The 22,687-nt window shown below is 36.2% G+C and overlaps 2 protein-coding genes, 1 long non-coding RNA gene and 1 other non-coding gene across 4 annotated transcripts; 2 read left to right on the top strand and 2 right to left on the bottom strand.

Annotated features, from left to right (window-relative positions):
* Nucleotides 1-460: 460 nt before the first annotated feature.
* Nucleotides 461-1,384, top strand: LOC110774782 (F-box protein GID2). Its single transcript, XM_021979367.2, has one exon. It carries the CDS (start codon nucleotides 611-613, stop codon nucleotides 1,178-1,180), a length of 570 nt encoding a protein of 189 aa, XP_021835059.1. The 5' UTR covers nucleotides 461-610; the 3' UTR covers nucleotides 1,181-1,384.
* A 4,229-nt stretch (nucleotides 1,385-5,613) lies between these two features.
* LOC130460455 (small nucleolar RNA R71) lies at nucleotides 5,614-5,719 on the bottom strand. Its single transcript, XR_008920320.1, has one exon. It is a non-coding gene; the product is annotated as a small nucleolar RNA R71 (small nucleolar RNA).
* A 1,486-nt stretch (nucleotides 5,720-7,205) lies between these two features.
* Nucleotides 7,206-8,735, top strand: LOC130471428 (uncharacterized). Its single transcript, XM_056841548.1, has 2 exons — nucleotides 7,206-7,881; nucleotides 8,122-8,735. Exons 1-2 carry the CDS (start codon nucleotides 7,206-7,208, stop codon nucleotides 8,733-8,735), a joined length of 1,290 nt encoding a protein of 429 aa, XP_056697526.1.
* A 5,850-nt stretch (nucleotides 8,736-14,585) lies between these two features.
* LOC130459653 (uncharacterized) lies at nucleotides 14,586-16,164 on the bottom strand. The gene is made up of 3 exons (XR_008919183.1): nucleotides 16,122-16,164; nucleotides 15,872-15,939; nucleotides 14,586-14,680 (listed from the first exon to the last, which is right to left on the bottom strand). It is a non-coding gene; the product is annotated as an uncharacterized lncRNA (long non-coding RNA).
* Between the last annotated feature and the right edge of the window lie 6,523 nt (nucleotides 16,165-22,687).

Genomic DNA, 22,687 nt, shown 5'->3' on the forward strand with positions numbered 1-22,687 from the left:
GAACTGAAAAATATGAATGCTCAATTACTTTAGAAATGGAAACCAGAAAAAAGAAAGAATGAAAATAAGAGGTGAAGAAATGAAATTTTTGGCGGTGAAGAATGAATGAAAATAAGAGGTGAAGAATGGAAAAAAGATCAGTAAATGTTTGGCGGGAAAATAAAAGTGGATAGTATGGCGCAATTTCATCCCGCCTAACAGATGCGAATGGCGCAAATGGCTGAAATATTTTGCCGCCCATTATCTTCCTTTCTGAAATTTTTTCCCTCTTTTTTTAGTGAAATTTGTGACTTGACATCATTTAATTGGTGGTGTGCAAGATACCTTTGCACACCAAGTATATCCCTAGCCTTTTCCAGATGTCTAAGTTATTAGTGGAAGTTGAGGAGGCTAAATTAATTTTGGTCTAACTCAAGAATTGTCCTGTTGTTGGAAAAACTGGAAACCCGTGAGACAAGTGATATTGCCCATGCCCCCTCTTTTCCACACAAGACACAACCTTCGTCCCCACCTTTTTGCTCTCACACAGTCTCTCTCCCTATTATCTCCACAACTTTTACTCTTCTCCCACCATTAAACTCAAGCTTCCCCATCAAACCAGTCTCCCACCATGAAGCGAGCCATGAACTCCCAACCCGAATCCGAATCAGAATCCACTATCAATCCCGCAATAAACACCAAAAAACCCAAATTCGCCTCCAATCCCGATCAAACCATCCCTAATAATAATCACGATCAACAATTCCACGATTCCGATTGCGATTCGGAATTCGCAAAGCTAGACGAGAATCTACTCTACGAAGTATTCAAGCACGCCGATGCGAAAACCCTAGCTGTAGCATCATGCGTCAGCAAGCGGTGGCATCGGACGGCTCAGGATGAGCGACTATGGGAGCTGATCTGTACTCGCCATTGGAGTAACAGTATTAATTACGGTACGAGACAACTCAGATCTGTTGTTCTTGCTCTGGGTGGGTTTCGTCGTCTTCACGCGCTTTACCTCTCCAAAACCGTCCCCTCTATGCCGGGTTCGCCGATTCTGCCGCCATCTTCGTCGATTCAGGCGCGTGTTGTCAAGGGTGGGAATAAGAGATGGGGGAAGGATGAGGTTAATTTGTCATTATCTCTTCTCTCGATTAGATATTATGAGAAAATGAATTTGGCTAACAAGAGACCATGAATACAAATTTATCTTGTATTTTCGTATTGTATTTCTATTTTTTGGTTTTTTCATTTTGTAATTTGAATTCTAATTTTCCAAGAATTTGGGTTTTTGCCAAATTGTTGTGTTCTTTTTCAGATTCTACTAATAAATTGTTCGGTTATGAATTATGTACTCCTGTAATGAGTTTCCCTGTAATTTGAGTGTTTTTCTAGTGGTGCATTTGTTGATTGTGTTTGCTTAAAAATCAGATATTGATGATTGCAAGTTGCGGCTTTTATTCCATGAAGTACTTACAAATGAGAAATGTACGAGCTTAATTACATTTGGGCAGATTTGACAAATACAACCCATAGGACTTAGCTTTTAAGGCATATGAACTTTTTTTATTTATTTACAACCCAAAACTTAATCATCTACTTCACATTACAACCGGAGTCATGAAATTACTATTTGTATTCCATCAAGTACTAAGCACTGTATCTCACAAAAGAAATTGGTGAGCTTACATTTAGTTAGAAGTTGCAAAATCCAATGATACATCCAAATTAAGTATTTTTTTTTTACCTGTACTTTCTTTGTCCCTAAATGTTTGCTCCATTGTATTTTTATGAGTTTGATCGTGAATTTTCACTAACATATACTCCCCCGTCTCAAAATTATAGTCCTGTTTGACTAAAAACATGGATTTAAAGAAAAGTGGAATGTAGTGTGTGGAAAATTAAAATATAGTACATTGATGATGAAAAAGTAGAATATAGTACATGTAAAAAGGAATAAAGTACATGGTAAAGGAAAATAGTACATGTTAAAAGGAATTACGTACATTTTATTTTTGTTTGTGGTCCCAAATGAGGGTAACATAGGAAATGTTGTGTTCAAATAAGGAAACAAGATTAAAATTATGGGACACCCGATTTAGAAAACAGGACTATAATTTTGGGACGGAGAGAGTACAAAATTACAATATGATCACGTGCGACCTTATTAGACTCGGTTTAATGTATAATTTTAGAATATCAATTTTTTATAATTTTGACATGTACAGAGTTAAAAATATTTACATTTTAAGTCGTGTCTTAGAGGCCGTAAAACATCAAATGAGGTAAACAATTAGGGAAAAAAGGAGTGGTTTCTAGCTAGATGACTAGACGATGTACTTTATACTATGTTTTTCGTTTCTTTTTACTCGCAACACCATGTTTTTCAATCTTACCAATGCATAACTTGAATAATTAATATTTTTAATTATCATTAAGTAAAAGTTATAAACAAAAATTGATATTCCGAAAATATATATTAAGATGAATCAAACAATATCCCACATGATTATGTTTTTCAAGTATAGATCATCAAAAATAAACAAAGTAGAGTGTGAATAGTGCAAAAAGCAAAGTGTTACAACTAAAAATAAGGGTAAAATTGACGCCACCAGTCCCAACTATGGTCGGTCATCTTTAAAAGGTCTCAATATCAGATTTTTCCTGGGCGAGTGAGCGGTTCTAACTTTGGGGGGTTCCAACTTTAAACGGTCCTAAACAAAAATTAACCTCCTAAACCGGTTAATTGTGTCACGTGCCAGGTTTATTCTGGTCGTTAATTTTTTTATAATAAAAATTTAATTTTATTTGAACTATTTTTTTTAAAATTATTTAAAAATAAAAAATAGTTTTTTAATTTATTACTACTTTTTTTCTAAATTATCAAGAAAATTTGGCCCCATTAAAAAAAAGAAGCTCTCGAATGAAATTTATTTAAGCTTCTGGTCAAAATTCAAAAAACTAAAATTAAATAAGGCCTCGGCCGGAAATAAAAACAGTAACTGCCTAATGGAACTAATTTTTTTTAATAAACCCTAAGTTCTAACTCAAAAATATAAAATTAAGCTCCTCGTCAAAAATTTTAAAAAATTACTCCTCTTCCGAAATTTTTTCAAAAAGGAAAACTATTAAAAAAATTAAAAAAATTAATTTTTTTTAATTTTTTTTTAATTAATGTTTTATCTAAAAATTAAACAACCAATAATATTGTGCTATGTGGGTAGGAAAGAAACAAAAAGGAAAAAATTATTTCGCAGGTTAGCCATGAAGCCTGTTTAAAGTTGAGACCCCTTAAAGTTGAGACCGACTGATGAATCATATTTATATAGGGTATTCTAGGCTCATTTAGGTTGCATTTCTAGGCATTTGTCTCATTTTAGTTGCATTTAGAGTCATAATTGCATAAGTCGTCGTTATTGTACTCTATTACGCTCCGTTTGTGTTTTCTTTGATATTTCAGGTGATCTTACAATCATTTGGGTCCTTTCGGAGTGTTTGGAAGTGGATCGAATGATCACCGGATGGTTTGAGTCGGAGACGAAGTGTTTGATCGGAGAATTGAGCTTTCCGGGGATGATTAGCTCGATGTATCGCTTGTGCATAGGCTCGCAAGATCTCTCGTTGCCTCGCAAGATCCCTCGTTGGCTCGCAAGACCTCTCGTTGCCTCGCAAGATCCCTCGTTGGCTCGCAAGATCCCTCGTTGGCTCGCTACATCTATCGTCGTGCGTCGTCGCTTCATGGCAGCCTGCTATACATCTCACTAGGCCAACGAGGGATGGCTCGCTAGCTCCCTCGCTGCCTCGTTGCCTCGTTACTCTGCCTTGCATCACTTCAATTGGCCAGCGAGGGATGGTGCGCAAGATCCCTCGCTGCCTCGTTGCTTCGTCGCCTTGTCTTGCTGCACTTCACTCGGCCAGCGAGGGATGGCTCGCTAGCTCCCTCGTTGCCTTGCCTCGCCCCTTGTTCTACCCTGCTACATGTCATTGGGCCAGCGAGGGATGGTGCGCGAGATCCCTCGCTGCCCATGCCTCGCTATCTCTCTTTCCGTTTGCGTGGCTTGTGCTCGGGTTTGGCTGCCACGTCATCGCTTCATCGACCAATCATCGACGACTTTTATTTTTTATTTTCTTATTTATTTATTTATTTTATTTTAGAAAATAGGAGCATATAAATACTGAAGGGAACTAATTTATTTCCCTCATGTTATATTTTCCTTAGAATTCTTTTAAACGCTTAGTTTATTTTTCTCTCTTCATATTATTTAGCCCTAGTACACTCCATTCGATCGATCAATATAGAGGTATTTTTCATAATTCTTCTTGCTTTGAATTATTGTTTTCTGTTATTGCGCATTATGAATTTCATTGTTATTTCATATTTCATGTTCGTTAGTTTAGTCATGAGCGAGTAGTTTTATTCTAGGGCTAAGTAAGGGAAGCCATGTTTATACCATGATTGTTATGCATTAAAGTTTGTTAATTTATAGATTATGCTTGAGTAATTACAATTGATTTGTTATTAATTGTTTATTCATGTAATTGGCCAATATCGTGGATTGATTATCTAGCTAATAGGAATTAGAATTGAAAGATCATATTCTTAGAAGCTTTGTGCAATTGGCAATTCTGATTATGTTAGCGACCGTACTGCATATGTTGGATTGAAAGTGTTAAGACCCGACCGTAGGATTAACATATACTTTAATTACTCGGCCTAGCCTATTCATTCTCGAATTGATTTGTGTTCTTGGATTAGTATAAGCATGGTGAACCGAACAGACGCCTTAGACCTTTAATTCATCGATAATTACGCATTTTTATTATTGCTTTAGTTTTACTAGTTAACACTCAAAATCAACTTTCGTTATTGAAATAGTTCGTATAATTGGGCAAAAACTAATAGAACTTGTCTCCCTATGGGATCGACCCGTATTTGCTAAGTATCTGCTAACAACAGACACCGTGCACTTGCGGTATCACTTTTGAACTCATCAAGTTTTTGGCGCCGTTGCCGGGGAGACGGCTAGATTCTATTTGTTTTAGTTTGATTATTTGAACTGTTTCCATTGTCTCATTGGAACTCTCAGTTCCAATTGAGGCAAATCTCACTGCATTTTCTTTCGTTGTTGTTTATGCCCAGGTCTGCCAAAACGGATACCTTGGTTCCTCCCGATCCCGATCTTGGAAAGACCCTTCGTCAACTAAAAAAGCAACAAAAAAAGAAGAAGCAGTCAGGGTCCCAAGACTCACAGACTCTACCGAGTCACACGATGTCTAAATCCCTGAAATCATATGGGGTTCCTTCCTCGAATATTGTTCCGACTGGGCTCACAATGCCAACTATTGATGCAGTCAACTTTGAGATCAAGCCCACTCTAATCTCCATGGTCTCACAAAGTCAATATGGTGGCCATCCATCTGAGGAACCCACCAACCATTTGCAGAGGTTCAACCAACTGTGTGGTACTATCAAGCATCAAGGGGTCACTCAAGACCAATTGAAAGTCATGTTGTTTGGTTTTAGCCTTCGTGATAAGGCTCAGACATGGTTGAATGATGTCAAGGAGACAGAGTGGAGTGCTATTTCACAGGCCTTTCTAGAAGAATTCTTTCCACCCACCAAGACTGCTGAAATAAGGCATAAGCTGACTACATTCACTCAAGAACCTGATGAATCACTTCGAGAAGCCTGGGATAGATTCAAGGCTTTGCAGCGGTCGTGTCCGCATCACAACATTGAAAAATGGTTCTTGGTTCAGATTTTCTACCATGGTTTGCAAGATGAAACAAAGAACACGGTTGATTCTGCTGCTGGGGGTGTTTTTCTTGACAAAGAAGTGGATGCAGGTTATGATTTTCTTGCCAATTTAGCTGCCAACCATTACAGCACCACCAGATCCACATCTAAGAAGGGAAAATTGGATTTCGATGCTTATGCTTTATTGTCCTCACAAGTGGCAGCCTTGAACCTGAAGATCGATTCTTTGAAGGCTCCTCAGTCTGGTACTCCCCCAATGAGTATCAATGCTATGTCTAGTGTAGCTCCAGTGACAACTTCTTACTCCGAAGTATGTGGCATCCAAGGTCACTTTGGTCATGAGTGCTCTTATAGTTTACAGGATACTACGCAATTGGAGCAAGTGAATGCTTTTTTACAGAGACAACCCAATGACCCATATTCCAATTCATTTAATCCGGGTTGGAGGAATCATCCAAATTTCTCATATCGAGGCAACAATGTTCAGAATCCTCAACCCCAGCAACAATGGTCGCAACCACAGTTCCATTCACCTCAGCCACCTGTTGCTAGGCCTCCATTTCAACAAGGACCCTCCCATAATGCTCCCCCGGGGTTTAATAGGCCCTCGCACCAAGGATATCAACAACCCCCTCAGAGTAGTGCTACTCCAGAGCCTAAGATGGGTGATCTGTATAAGCTCATTGCAAATATGCAGAAGACCGCAAAGATAGCTCAAAAGAACCATGATGAGAGCATCAAAGAGTTGAAGAATCAGAATAGAATGTTGGAGAATCAAGTTGCTCAACTTGCTGACACTCTATCTCAAAGGCAACCGGGTACACTACCAGGGAAACCTACTCCGCCCCAGAATAGAGAAAGTGCCAATGTTATCACTTTTAGAAGTGGCACTAAATATGATGGACCCCCGATGCCCATTGATGATGCAACTCTTGCTAAGGAGAACACAGATGGACTAGTGAAAGCAATTGATGTAGAGCCTCAAGTCCCGGAAGTTGATAATGCTGATGATGTTGGTGTAAATAAGGGGAAAGAGAAGATTTTTGATTCTCTCTCTATTGTGCCTAAGTTGCCTTTCCCTCACCGGATGCAGAAAACTAAGGTCGATCAACAACTTGGTAAGTTCTTGGCAATGGTCAAGAATCTTGAGGTAACGTTCCCTTTTACTGATTTAATATCTCAAGTTCCTGTTTATGCAAAATTTTTGAAAGAGATGATCACTAAGAAAAGGGACTATGGTGGTGTGGAGAGAGTCGCTCTAACTGAATAGTGTAGTGCCATATTGCAAAATAAGTCTCCACCCAAACTTAAGGATCCGGGTAGTTTTTCCATCCCCTGTCATGTAGGTGCATTGTCCATTGATAAAGCATTGTGTGATTTGGGTGCAAGTGTGTCTGTCATACCCCTTTCTGTCTGTAATAGGTTGAATATGGGAAAACTAAAATGCACACAAATCACGTTGGAAATGGCAGATCGTTCTATAAAGTATCCCTTGGGTATTTTGGAGGATGTTCCTGTCCGGGTGGGGAAATTCTACATTCCTGTTGACTTTGTGGTACTAGATATGGAGGAGGATAGTCAAATCCCCATAATTTTGGGTAGGCCATTCTTATGTACTGCAGGTGCTGTTATTGATGCCAAGTCTGGGTCTCTTACTTTGAGTGTTGGTGATGATACTGTTACTTTTAATCTAACCAATGCTGTGAAGTCTCCTATGCTTGAGAATACTTGTTGCAGGATTGATATTGTAGAAGAGATTTCTCTAGACAACATCCCTAGAATGTTGTATGATGATCTATTGCTGGCGACTCTCACCTTGAAGGCCAAGAAAGGAGAAGGGGATTGTGAGATTGATTCCTTGATCTCGGATCTAGATGGAAGTGAAGCTGAGAAGGTTGACAGTTTTGAGGTATTGGAAACTGTTTGCTCTATTTCCGAGCCACAGGTAACGAAGGTAGAACTAAAACCATTACCATCTCACCTTAAATATGCATTTCTTGATGATAATGAGGATTTTCCTGTGATCGTTAATGCTGCACTCGACGATAGCCAGCTTTCCAAGCTTCTGACTGTGCTCCGTATGCACAAAAAGGCAATCGAGTATAGCATTGACGATCTCAAGGGCATTAGTCCTGACTTTTGTATGCATAGAATTAACTTGGAAGCAGATCACCGCCCTCGCATACAGCCACAACGTCGTTTGAATCTTAATATGCAAGATGTGGTGTGAAAAGAGGTAGTGAAACTACTTGATGAGGGCATCATCTATCCCATTTCAGATTCTAAATAGGTGAGCCCGGTGCAAGTCGTTCCCAAGAAAGGGGGGACAACGGTCGTTAAGAATGATAGGGATGAGCTTATCCCCACTCTTGTTGTTACAGGTTGGCGTATGTGTATAGATTATAGAATGTTGAATACGACCACCTTGAAGGATCACTTTCCCCTCCCCTTTATTGACCAGATGCTAGAAAGATTAGCAAAACACAACTTTTTCTGTTATTTGGATGGATATTCAGGTTTCTTTCAGATTCTCATTCACCCAGACGACCAGGAGAAGACGACGTTCACTTGTCCTTATGGAACTTTTGCATACCGCAGAATGTCGTTTGGTTTGTGCAACTCCCCTGCTACATTTCAAAGGTGTATGATAGCCATTTTTTCTGACTTCATCGAGGACATCATGGAGGTATTTATGGATGATTTTAGTGTTTATGGTTCTGACTTTGATGTGTGTTTGCATAATCTTTCTAAAGTGCTTAAACGTTGTTCTGAAGTGAATTTGGTATTGAACTGGGAAAAATGCTACTTTATGGTCAATGAAGGAGTGGTACTTGGTCATCTTATTTCTGATCGTGGCATCCAAGTTGACCGAGAAAAAATTGAGGTGATTGAGAAACTTCCCCCTCCCGTGAATGTCAAGGGAGTGTGGGACCCGATTCTCGACTGTCCTAGATTACGGTCAGAATCCCACATAAGCCAACTGTTGGGCTTGTAATGTTTAAAAGTTTGGAGTCGCCACCCTATTTTATCCGATAGGGACCGGATTTTTGAAATCATCATTTTCAGGGGAAAAATAATTATTTAATAAAAAATAAATTTCCGAAAACAATGATGGCTCCATAAAATAAAAGGCTTTTTTCCTATGAGATCTGGTCTTTTGAAATCAAAGATTAAGGTCCGGGGTATAAGTTAGGAAGATCGAACGTCTGGAACTCGTCTCTCCCTCTGTTCTAAAACAGGCTCCTACTAATATGTTGTCCCTATTTTTCTTACAATAATTGGTTATGATCATTCACGATGTTATTAACTTAATGCATAATGTCACATAATTTACAAGTAGTCAAACACACTCGGATGCAATATGATATAATATATGATGAGATAAATCTGGTGATGTATGGTGGGTTTGAGCATTAAAGTTGCCCTACGTACCGTTCATTATGGGATTTGAATCCACTCCCGGATCAAAATCCTACGTAGTTCTGACAGGTGTCCCTTCCTATGTGGTCAATTCCAATGGGTGAAGGGAAATAGAGTTTTGAATAACTCAGAACAAGGTTGGCAATAGGTCTTTAACTGACTTGCTTTTGGGAATCAAATCGCTCCATTAAGGTTGTGGAAATCACCCCGATTAGTGACACCATAAAAGTCTTCTGTGAAAGACATCTTAACGATAAAATGCGTCCCGATTGACGACTTTTGGATTGACTTGTTTCTGAAAAGAAAGTTGTTTTGTACTTTGTGACTTGTTTATTTTGGGTTGAACTTCACTCTTTTGAGGATGGATAGTAATGTGCTATCTGAGTGGATTTTGAGGTAATGTGTTTAGGGTTTATGAAATTGACCATATAAGTTGGGACACCTGATATGGCCTAAAATTGAATAATAGTTTCATAATAGAAATCATGTCATACTAGACTGAGAGTGATTCATTATAGGTAACAAAATTTGATGATAATAGGTTTTATAAGTGGGTGAATCACTTCACAATCCTATATGACTAAATTTCCAATTTGACCCGTTTATTCAATTCAAGGTCATAAACCATAAGTCACTAGGTTTATCTCATGCAAATGTGAAATGATATATGGATCAAGCATGCAAAGTGATTTAACCAATTTAATAATAAAAAAAAAAACTCGAATAATTTATTATTAGGAAGTGTGCATAAGATAATTCTTTTGTTGTTTTATTACTTTGGTGGTGGAACTTTAGTTTACAAGTGCCATGAATACAATAAATATTACAATAATCAGAATTCCTATATAATGAGCAGCTACAAGTCTTGATTCCTTCGCCTTGAACTGTGTTTCCTTGACTAGTCTTCATATTTCTTCGCCTTGGATGTTTGGAAAGTAGCGACCTAAGTAAACAAAACTTATTTTTGGGTTTATTTTAGAATTTTCCACTTTACTTAACTTAACCTAAATTAATTTTAGGTAAGTATAACGAAGTGGTAAATGGTTTGGAGTATGTATACTTACAAAATCTGTTATCTAGGAAAAATAGGAATTTATTTTGGGTAAATGGGATTTTATAAGAGAAAACTAATTTTCTTTTTTAAAAAAATGTTGAGAAAATTACATCTCGTTGAACTTTAAATTTAATACCAAGACCTCCCGAACTCGGATTTGAGCGTTTGATACCTTCTTGGAAAGATCTAAGTGTTTTATTTAACGTGTTAAAAAATGGTTTCAAACTCAGAAGTAGATAATTTATAAATAATTTTTTATTAAAGCTGCTCCTTTTTTAAACCTTGAAGTGAAATTAAATTATAAATTAATTATTTGAAAACAAAATCACGTTTTTATTTTTAAAATAGACTTTAGAAACATTTTGGAGTCATGTGTATAAAAATCTCAGATTTTAAAGTTTATTTAATATTTTTAATAAAATAAAAATTATTTATTTGAAACTGTCATTTTCAAGAAACTGTCTTCCTAGATTTCTGTTTTTGAAAATATTCTATAAAATTGAATAAAAATCGTGTGGAGGTGGGAGAGGTCAATTTAGAAATCTTAGGATTTTGTCCTTCTATGATATTCTTTGAGATTTTAGAAAATAATAAGTTAACCTACTCGAATTTCACCAAAGAAGAAATCGGAACCTGAAAAAGATAGTTTTGCTAGTCTGAAGTATAGGATTTATTGTGATTTTTCTAAAACTTGTTTTTGAAAAATTCCAAATGTCGTGGTCTTCTAAATACTTCAAGCTTCTGTAAAAAATTTCTTTTATGAATTTTGAAAAGTGAATATATTTTATATAGTTATCAATAAAATTTGACAAAAAAAGAAAATGAAGAAATTGGCTAGTACTAAAGTTCCACCATCTTTCTGTCGAATTTTCTTATGCACCTTCTCACTTTAATTTTGTTTTGATAAAAATATTTTTTTGGTGATCAACATACGTATATAAAAAAAAAAAAAACTTCACATACACTCACCCTCGAGTCTCACCCGTGGTCGGTCAAATTCTAGTTGGTTTCCAAATTAGGTAACCGGCACGTATAGTGCCCTAACAGGTTATAGAGCACACATAAGAAAAAAGGTTAGTAATGTATGAAAAATAATTGGAATTCACAAAAATAAAAGGAACAAGAATATTACCTTTGGCTCTGACTAGCAATGTTTGAGAGATTAGTCCAAATGATCAATCGAAAAAAAAAAAAAAGTGACTGCAAAGTGAATTTTCCAAGAAAATTGAATAACTTCTTTTTTGATTTTCTGAATATTGATATTAATTAAACTAAAAACTTGTTTTTTTTTTTGATTTTTTTTTATTTTACTTTAACTAAAACTATTTTTTGACTTGAACGAAACTATTTTTTTTTTCTTACTGATTTTTTAGAGAAACTTAAAAAGCAAGTGAGTGAATGAGAGCTCTTTTTTTTTAGAGAGCTTAGAATGATGGGCGTTGGGGGCCTCTTTAAGTGAGAAAAGATGATGGTATTTATAGGGGTGGAAGGGACTAAGTTGCAAATAAACAATAGTTGAAGGTTATACGAAATAAAAATAGATAAGTAGGAGGATTTTGTGAATAAATAAGCAAATTTGAGTAATCATGACTTGATTGACCCATGACTGCTTTTGTTTTATTTGCCAAACTGATAAGTTATACTGTCCTTGAGCTCAAACGGGCTGAACAAGGTACGCGTCTTAGAGAAAAATAAAGACCATTAGCGTCGTCGGCTAAAGAATGTATTTTTGGGTCATGATAGATCAGAAATAAGATGATCATTTTGGAAAGAGGTTATCGTTCGTTTTAAAAAAAAAATGTCGGGCGTTACAAATGTAGGCCCATTATTACGAAGAGGGCGTCATATGAAAAATTATTCGTACGTCATTTACCCGAGGGCTCGTTTTAATACTGCATATTAACAAAGTCGTCGTCACATTGTTAGAACAATGACGTATTATGCCCCCTCTTAATAGTAATAGTATTTTTGGGATATAGTACTTCTCAGGAAGCACTATTTTAGAAGTATTACTCTCATGGTGTATATTCTGATAGGGATACCTCTCTTTTATGAAAGTACCTAATACATCCCATATTAGTAGTAGAGAGACTAGTTGTTGTAAAATATCAGTCGGTGTAATAAGTCTAGTAACGTTATTTATCATGCTAACCCAAACAATATCCTTTATACAAATAACTGAGTTTTATTTACCCGCTAGATTGCGATACGAAGTGAAAAATACAGCAAGAAACCGTCTGAAGCTACTATATGTCAATTTTTATTACCTTTGTTAGATGCTTTTTCTGTTATTTGTCAGACATGAATCATCTGATATTAGCTATTTTCAATTGTTGCCGTATAAATTTGGTTAACCTTCATGATGTATCAAATCATGGCTTAAAAAAAAACTGTTTTGGTGTCTTAAACCTTCTTTTCATGCATTGGGTTTTGGGGGTTTTTCATGTGGGATTGGTTGCATGGTTATAATTGTTTTAATTAACTTTTTTTTTTTTTTTTTTTTACTTGGGGTTCACGTACGTGGGTTCTTTGGGGTATCAGTTAGATTAGGTTTGTTTTAATTTTTGTCTTTTGCTTTTGTTTTTTTTCCTTTTTCATTTTTTAATTTGAGGGGGGTACGTGGGTTCTTGAGGGAAATAGGTTAGGATTTTTCCCTTTTTTTTTTTTTGCTATTTGTTTTATTAGTTAGTTTATTGGTCCATTAGTCTTATATGCACTCGATGCGTGCGAATATAAAAAAAAAACAAATTTAATACCCTCAATTCGCAAACATATTGTAAAATCAAGATAAATTCATCAATATTAACAAATAACATAAATTTCATAATTCAATGTAAAGCCAATAGTATTAAAATAAAAACTCTTAATTAGCATTGATAATAGATCGATGTGATTACAAAGAACAAAAGGGAGCATCCTCCTTTTCTATTTTATTGATCACAGATCACAAATCACAAATGACAATCCCAAAGAGGGAAGCATTTGGTTTATTTAGTGCATGATCGGAAAAAAAGACGAACTTAATTAATTACATAAATCAGATGGTAGCCTGTAGCAAGCAAGTTGAAGCTTGTAGAACCTTGCAACTGCATAAGTAGCAGTAACTTGAGCCACAATCTTGCCTCTAAGAATTGGGTCAGTGGTCTCAGACTCTCAGCTTTGCTTCCAGAATGTTGGTCCAGTTTCACTTCAACTACATTCCAATCAACCGGACCTATTGGTCCAGCTTCAACATAGATCTGTTCTTACAACATTGATCATATAGAGAGACATTTCAACACAGTACTATAGAAATTTTAGTTTAAAATCCACATCAAACTTTGAGATCAAGTACCCTTGTGGATATGAGTATAAATTCACTTATACAGTTAGCAAGCAACACTGTGAGGTCAAAGGAAAACTACAAAACTGGAGTATTAGTATGAGGATGGTATAACTGGAGTAACATGAATCAATTATGTTCAGATTGCTATGTATGAGAACATAAAACTTCTTAAAAAGCAATTTCCCTTTTTTGTAAAATAACACAAAAGTTTCATAATTCTTTTGTTTTATCTTAAAGAATTGTACATACTAATATACACTACAAATTAAAGAGTAGAATCAATAAAAAAAAATTAACTTTACATACAGAACATATGTAGACAGTAGAAAGCCTAATTATTGAAAATATCTCCAAAAAAGCGCCGTTTTAGAAACTCAAAAAAGGAATTGAAAAGTCGACCCATGTACCACATCTGTTCAGTTTGAAACAAAACCCCATGAAACCCACCTCAAACTCTTGCTTAACAGAAAATCCCAAATCTCATCTTGCTTAACCAACCAAGAGACTTTCCCAACCCCTAGTTACTATCGATGTCTCTCCAAGATTTGGATTCTTGACACATCCAATCAATTTGACATCTCAAGAGTTTGGACCTTTCATTCAAATTTGAGCTCCATTTCAAGCTATTTCTAAGTCAAGTTGCTATCTTCCCACCTCGCCAAACCCAATCCCCCCTTCAAACACAGAAATTTGGGATACCTAATATGCTTAAATTTACGGATAGGTTAACACCAGGTAAATATTCTCAAAGTCATGAATGTGATATCATCCCTTCTTTAAAGCTCCAACCTTTATGCCTTGATCTCATTAAGCTTGTATATAAATCCTAATTTTTATTCTCTTCAATTGCTTAAGCCTAACATTAACCCCCAAAGAAAACCTAACAAAATTGAAATTTAAACAGATGACGGATAACCCAAACAGAATACGAATTATGAATTTATATGCCCGTTCTTTTTAGGTCTAATTAACTGAAACAACAAAAATGATTAACTAAAAAATGATGGCATAATACCAGTAGGCATATCTTTTTTGTTTCTGATGTTCCTGCGAACACGATGAACAATTATATCTCTTCCCACATTCTGATCTTCTACGCAATTATGAAGAAACTGAGGTCGGCCCTGAAATCTCCAAAAACCTAACAAAAAAGGGAAAATCAAGCAAAAATAAGAAGTGGATAATCAAATTTATCACTCAAAATTAAAATTTGACAAAAAAAATCCAGCTCAAAGAATACAGTAATTCAATGAAAAACTTTTTCTTTACATACAGAACATGTCTACAGGTGTAGACTGTAGGGAGTCTAATTATTGAAAATATCTCCAAAAAACAGCCGTTTTAGAAACTCAAAAAAAGGAATTGAAAAGTTGACCCTGTACCACATCGACCTGTTCAGTTTGAAACAAAAAAAATAACAGTGTTGAAATTAATGTTTCAATATCTGATGTTATTGATCATTTCCTCGCGAATTAACGACTAATTAATGTGAATTTGGTAAATAAAAATTACTATATCAACAAAAAAAAAACTCTGTAGAAATTCACACAGTTAGGATTTCTATGCTGCTGCTTATGCTTTCTAAGCTTGAAGGTTTTCAGAGACATGTTGACAGCATAAAGAGTATCTCTAAAGAAGCTTATGATTGGGTCATACAAAGTGAACATACCATAGAACTCACTATACCCGTGAATATTCATCCTATTATTATCCTAATGAAATTGAGTCCTAATTTTTCTTCATATGAACTTTTCTTGGTTGTGATATATTTTTGAAAGATCGTAGTTACAAATTAATCCAGGTTGCTATTAGATGTATTAATTCTTCCTTGTATTTTCTCTTTTTACCTTAACTCTGACTGTTATACAACCATTAAATGAAAGTTACAGAAGAAAACTCATAACCTCTTACTCCAAGTAAACAGTAAACTATTACAGCAACAAACTAATAACAAAGTTGACGTGTACAAAATGGAACCAGCTAAAGTAAACTACCAACCGTTTTGACTCTATTACTGTAAGCTCCAATTTCTGTCATATGACTCATATCATGTCCATATTCTTTCCAATTTTATAATATGGGCTTAGAAAAGTTATGTTATTTGTGGTCACATAGAAGTAAAAGAACTGTTAGATCCAGTTTTATTTGTTTTGATGACAGCATACGATAGATTAACATCCATAAAGAATATGATTCGGGAATGGGAAACAGATCAAGTACCTTGAATTTGCAAATAAATAGGTAAAAACAACATCACAAAAAACACCAAAATAACAGATTAATTTTCTCAAAATAAACCAAACCAAAACTTCTAAAACAACAGAAATTATACCTTCATTTTCCGGGTGACCTTCTGCCTTATGTTCCAGCAATGCCTTCATGACTTTATCGAGCTTCAACCTAGTCACAACCACATTGGACGGGTGAATTCCAACCTTCACATTCCAACTTTCAAATAACCTTCAAATTGAGACCAAACAGTCAATCAGTTATTCAAATAACAATTAAAGCAATGGACCATATCAATAACATTTTGACAAATATACTCAATGACAAAATTCACACCAAACAGTTTGTCGCACCTTCCTCCAATGACTTCAATCTTGCAACAACCTCAACTCTCCTATTCAAATCAACAAATTATCCTCAAATCAAATTCAAAATTAAAATCTCTAGGAGAGATAAACAAACAATTCAATAAAATAACAAAACAAAAATCAAAACAAAAACCCTAGGAGAGAGAAAGGTATCTTGAGGAACATCATCGGTGTGGTAAAGGCTCTTGTGGAGCTCGAGCACTTGCAACAACCAAATCTGCCCATTTTTACGCCACAATGTAATCTTCTTATCATCTCCAGCACTTGCAACAACCAAATCTGCCCAAACCCAGAAAATCAAATTCAAAATCAAATCATATTTTAATTAAAATACTTCAGAAATAAATAGGGGGAAAACTAACTGGTATGATTGAGTCCCCTCTATCTGGCATCTCGATCGGCGTACATGCATATTCAAGTAGCAATCCCATGACTCCGTGCAAGTTGAGCCGCCATTGCTGCCGCCGCCAAGGAGCTTGAAGTGGAGGTTTACGGTGGAGTTTTGAAAGATGCCGGAAGAGCCGACGGTGGTGGATTCGCCTAAACTTTTGCCATTAAACGAAAAGAATCCGATCTCAGAGGTAGAGAGAGAGAGAGAGAGAAGGTTTTGAGGAGAGAGACTAAGAGAGATCGAGGGTTTCCTTTTTTTTGAAGGGTTTTCTGAAGAGAGAGAAGGTTTTGGGGGTTTTCTGACATTCGAAGGTTTTGTGTAATTAGGATAGCCGTTTCTTTTTTTTTTCCTTTTTAAATAATTTGTTATTAAATTATTAACTGTTAAACGGGGGAGGGTATTACTGTCTTTTTGCAAGTGGACACGAAAAGTCAAGTTACTAAAATGTCCTCAAGAGATGGCTTATATAATAGAGATAATTTGGTTAGTTTAGATAGTTAATTAATTAGGTAATTATTAAATTAGGTAGTTAGTAAATTAGTAACTAATTTTGTTTAGTTAATAATTTACTTTTTTGTTAAGTCATTTCTGCGTCGTTTTGCCGTAATTAGTCGGTCTCGTATGTTGGTAGTGTTACGTTAGTAGTAAGTAATGTTAACCCGGTCATAGTACGTTATTATTCCGGGTCCTATGAATTGGAGTTTTTGTCTTTTTCGGGTACAAACTCATAGTAACATATAAATTTGTACGACTCTAGACATAACACAAAACACCTTAAGTAGTGATATTGGATAAGGGATAGACACGAAAATCTTTGCGTGTCGCTACACATAATAAACTCGAATTAAGTTATTGTTAGCGTGTCGAGGTATTATACGGTAGAATCGAAGTATATTATACAATACGGAATACGGAATACACCTTTATAAAAGGAGATTACCCCTATCCAATTCACCACTCACCACTTATTTCTCATCTACACCTTATCCAAAAACATCAAAATCCTCCATTTTCACGGCACCCATGGCTCCCAACCATCAAGATCAACCACCTCCTTCTCCTTTCGATGAGCATTTTCGGATGCTAACTTTGTATTTGAACTTGCTCATGGCGTTATTTGTGCTACTAGTGGCGCTCGTGGTTTTCATAATTATGAACAAGTGAAGCTTGGAGGTTTCCGGCACGAAATGCGCACGATTCGATTTGTACTTCGATTTTTTGCTATTTTGGTAGATTAGAAGTACACATTGTAAGGATTTTGGGCATTTAAATAAAACGTCTTTGTTTTATTGTTAATATTTTCGGACTTTTAATTACTACTGTTGTTACTCCTTAAATCGTCTTACCATTACCGCCGAGGTAATGAACAAAGAAACTCGAGCAAAAATTATATTTAAAAAATATTTTCCTTGACAGAGGATCATACAAAATTGGGGATCAAAATTTGATGTCTATAGAATGCCCCTCATTGATCGAGTTTGGAACAAACGATGATCAATGTTTGATAAAAAGACGCAAAATTTTGATCTAGAAGGAAAGTTTTGAGGTAACAAGTGCTTGATACTGGTTGAAGAACCAGCTCGAATGGACTCCGAATAGGTGCGAGCCAATTGTCGGCTCTAATTGCAGTTGAAAGAAAACTGGCTTTAATCAAAACAATGAGATCCAATCATTGGTTTGTTGCGGTTGAAAAAGAAACCGGCTTGAGAGATCTCGATTAATGTTTAAATTAATGAGACTTGATCAATGCAGTTGAAAAGAACTGGCTTAGAAAATCTCAATTAGTGAGATATAATATGGCGGTTGAAAAACCGGCTTGTAAAGGACTGATTAATTACTTAATCATTTCCTTATGTGTGGTTGAAAAACCAAATGATAGGTCTAAGAAGAATAGAGTTATTCATCCCGAAACATTGCAACTGAAAAGTTGGCCTGAAATGTCGCAACTGAAAAGTTGGCTGAGTTCGCTTAATCTCAAGAATTGTTTAGTTGGTCAAAGCTCGACTTTGATGTTCGGATTTAAAATCGAGGGGTTTTTAACTTGATAAATTCAGAATGGATTGAAGGAATTAAGGAAATTCATGACTAAATGACTTGTACAAGGCCAAGTTTTGAGCGAAACACCTTCTGACATGCTGATTTGGGCAAAACGTCAGATATTTGGTCCGACGCTTGCATGAGACTGGATGTGTTAGTGATTACGTTGAGAGTCAAAATGACATCCATATAAAAAGAAAACATGATTGTGTGTTTTTTTTAATGGTCGAAAATTTGAAAATTTTGACTTTCAGGCGAAAACGGGCTTAAGATAGCGTTTTCAGCTTGTGAATTTTGTGTTTGTTCTAGAAAATAAAGTTTGTAAAATGTTTCATTTCATTTAATAAATGTATATTAAATGATTAATAAAGGTAAACTCAATGCAAATAACAGTTTGGAAAAAAGGATGACGAAAATATGCAGATTTGACCTGGTATGACCCGGTTTAGGACTTGCAAGCTCTAATGGTGTATTAAAGATGGGATTGAAGACATATCCTCATCATTAATATACTTTTACAACATGGGATCAGAATGGGAAAGGATTTTTGGGTATCATAAAAGAAAATTTTAGGAAAAAGACGAATTTGACGTGGCTTAGCTTGACTGGTTGCATGGCTTTCTTGTAAGATTGTCATGGCTTAAGGGGAGGGTCAATATTTCTGATTTAAGAAGATTTGAAGACATAAACATTAGTATATAAGTCGTGGCTTGGCTAAGCATGAAAATCAAATCTTTTACCTCCTTGTAATTCAAGCACTTTGAGTGCATTTTGAGAGTTCCTTCTCTTCTTGCCCCCTTTTCAATACATCTTGTAATCATGGCCATGAATGCTAAATTTCCCAATAACCTAAGTGATATGAATGAAGTGGATTATAAGAATTTCTTGCATTCCATGGGAAAGGAGGTTGCTAACGGGCAATCTGGCGATACCAAGATATTCTTTGATTCCCTTCTTCCTCTTCTAAAACTCCCTCTTTGCTATGATCTTATTTATGCATCCACCAGGTGTTGGGATGAGAAAAAACACGTTTTTAACTTTAATGGTGAAGAGATGGTTCCCATGGTGGAGGAAATCGAGGGTCTACTATGTTTCAAAAAGGCGGACATGCCGTTAGTTATCACGACAAAATGTAGCTCCTTAACTGGTTATCTGCGTGAGGTTTTAGGTCTTTCCCACTATGATGGTATGACTTTCCATCATGGATATTCTATTCTTATTAATTGTGTTCTTGAACCTTTTAGAGCCAAGGGTACTAATCTCGAATTTGCTATTTCTTATGGCTCGGCTAGAGTTAAAGCATGCATGATTGCTCTTATGGGTCTTTTGTTGTTCAAAGAGGATCTTGGGCTATGTGACAAAAATGTGGCTGGTTATGTACCCCAAGTGTCTAATGGGAGTAGGCTAGGACCAATAATATTAGGAGAATTAGTCCTAAGCCTTGATCAACAAAAGGAAAAACCGTTCTCTTTCATGAAAGGGAGTCCGCTAGTGCTTCATTTGTGGCTAATGGAGAAGTTTAAGTTGGTGAATCCTTTGAGAGCACTTACTTATCATCCTAAAATCATCCTTTCCAGAGGATGCTCCAATCTATATCGTGAGGTGAGGGATAATAACAGGTGGAGTTTGGCGCTCTCAGGGGAAAAGGAATGGGTGACTCCACATTTAGTTATCAAGGAAATTGTGTATAGTACCGCCAATAAGAGGGGTGTAGTTCTTCCGAGTGTCAAGAAGATCAATTTCTATTATCCATGGAGGTGTCTTAGGCAAATCGGGCAGCGGCAAACCTTCATTAGGGACCTTCCAACTGACGACTGCACAACTCATTGGATTGATGATAAGTCGCTACTACAATTGCTTATTGCTTGGGAGCGAACAAAGAAAATTCCATTCCTTCCCGTTTTAAGGTACCCAATCGTTGATGTTTGCTATGAAAAGTGGCGTCGTGGAGATGTGGGAATGTATAAGAGGCCTAAAACGGAGGTTGAGTCTTCAAGTAGGGTCATCAAGAAGATAAAGAAGGAGGAGTGATGATAAGAAAAAATGGCTTCCTAATGTTTGTTTGTTTATTTATTTTTCTTATTTTGAAATTGTATTTCCTATGGATGTAATACTTGTTTAGGGACTGCCCTAGCAAGCTTTGTAGTGTGTTTAAGTATTAGGCTTAAGGTAATAAAAAAAAAAGAATCAATGTAATGCGGGAATTCGATGAAATAAAATGAAGCCATTAAGAATGTTTTTCGTTCTAAAAAAAAAATCTGCATTGCACGATTTAATTAAGACCATAGTGACTTGTTAGTTTCCGAGATTGAATCCTCACATGATAAGGCCAAACATGCACTTATGACCATGGATGCAAAACAAAGTATTCACGCAAATGATGACACTAAATTACTCTAGTAATGCAAGGGACTTATAAAGATTTACACATGGTAAGTTTTGAATATCTTGTGATGGTAAAATTTAGAAATATACATATATATATATATATATATATATATATATATATATATATATATATATATATATTTATATATATATATATATATATATATATATGTATGTATATATGTACGTACTGACGTACATATACAATACATCACGTTCTTTTTTTTTTTTTTGGGCTTCTCTCTATTCTTTTCTTACGATCCATTTATTGCTTAGGCCTTTTTCTCTCATTTCTTTTCTATTACTCTCCTTTTATGCCCTTCTTTTTTTGGCCTAACGGATCTTGAGAGTTAAGTGGCATACATCAGGTGAGCTAATTGCCCCTTGACTAACGCATTGGCCTTCTCTCCAATGGCTGGGCCAGTGCCTTTTCAGCTTAAAAAAAAAGATAAGTGAATATGTAATGGATTTCACCTTTATTTTTGACCGAATCCATGTGGATTGCCTACGTATCCCATGATAAGGGAATCGGTCAAAGCGTAGTTCAGGATATTACGAGGCTTGCTTTTCTAACTAATATATCTGAAAGATATCTTACTCATACTAGGATACATCATGGATCATACGATCATCAAAATACTAGACGTAATATTTCTTAAGCTGGTCAAGGTTGGTAAAATGGAGGAATTCGTCGCCGTTAAGATCGACCTGTTTCACTGCCCCTGCTGAGGTGATGTGTTTGACCAGAAATGGGCCTGACCAGTTAGGCTTAAATTTCCCACGAGGATCATGTATTGGAGCCCGATTCTCTTTCAAGACCAAATCTCCTTCTCGAATGCCCCTATCTCGCACTCTTTTATTGAAAGCTCGCGCGATACGTCGTTGATAAAGTTGGATGTTGTTTAGGGCCTCCAACCTTCGTTCGTCTGCTAGGGCCAGCTCGTCGTACCGAACCTTGAACCATTGATCTTCGGATACCTCACTTTCATTCATAACCCGGAGTGATTGAATTTCGATTTCCACAGGAAGGACAGGTTCCATTCCATATACTAGAGAATACGGAGTAGTCCCTGTTGGAGTTCGAATAGAAATTCTATACCCCCAAAGGGCATATGGTAATTTGTCAGGCCATTCCCGGGTTTTTTCTGTCATTTTTGCAATTATCGTTCGAATGGTTTTGTTGGCGGCTTCAACTGCTCCATTGGTCTGAGGACGATAAGGGGAAGACTGATGATGTCTAACCTTATATTTCTCAAGAGTTTCTTTTAAGTGCCCTTCAAAGTGAGAGCCGTTGTCAGAAATGATTTCAAAAGGCACTCCGTAGCGACATATGATGTTGTTGATCACAAATTTGGAGACTTGCTTTGCCCCTAGCTTTGCATATGACGCTGCTTCATTCCATTTCGAGAAATAGTCAACAGCAACTAAAATGTATTGGTGTCCGTTCGAGGCTTTTGGGTGAATTTGTCCGATGATATCTATACCCCAACTAGAAAACGGCCATGGAGAAGTGAGATTATGTAAGGAGGTAGGTGGCATGTGATTGAGATTTGCGAAAAATTGACATTTCTTGCAAGTCCTCACAAAATGGACACAGTCGCTTTCTAAAGTGGTCCAATAATAACCTGCTCGCAAGATTTTTCGAGCTAGCATCCTGCCATTCATGTGCGGACCGCATTCACCACCATGGATTTCTCCCATGATCTTTTGTACTTTTTTTTGGTCAACACACAAT

The sequence above is a fragment of the Spinacia oleracea genome, chromosome 4 (genome assembly GCF_020520425.1).
Source record: "Spinacia oleracea cultivar Varoflay chromosome 4, BTI_SOV_V1, whole genome shotgun sequence".
Classification (NCBI taxonomy): domain Eukaryota; kingdom Viridiplantae; phylum Streptophyta; class Magnoliopsida; order Caryophyllales; family Amaranthaceae; genus Spinacia; species Spinacia oleracea.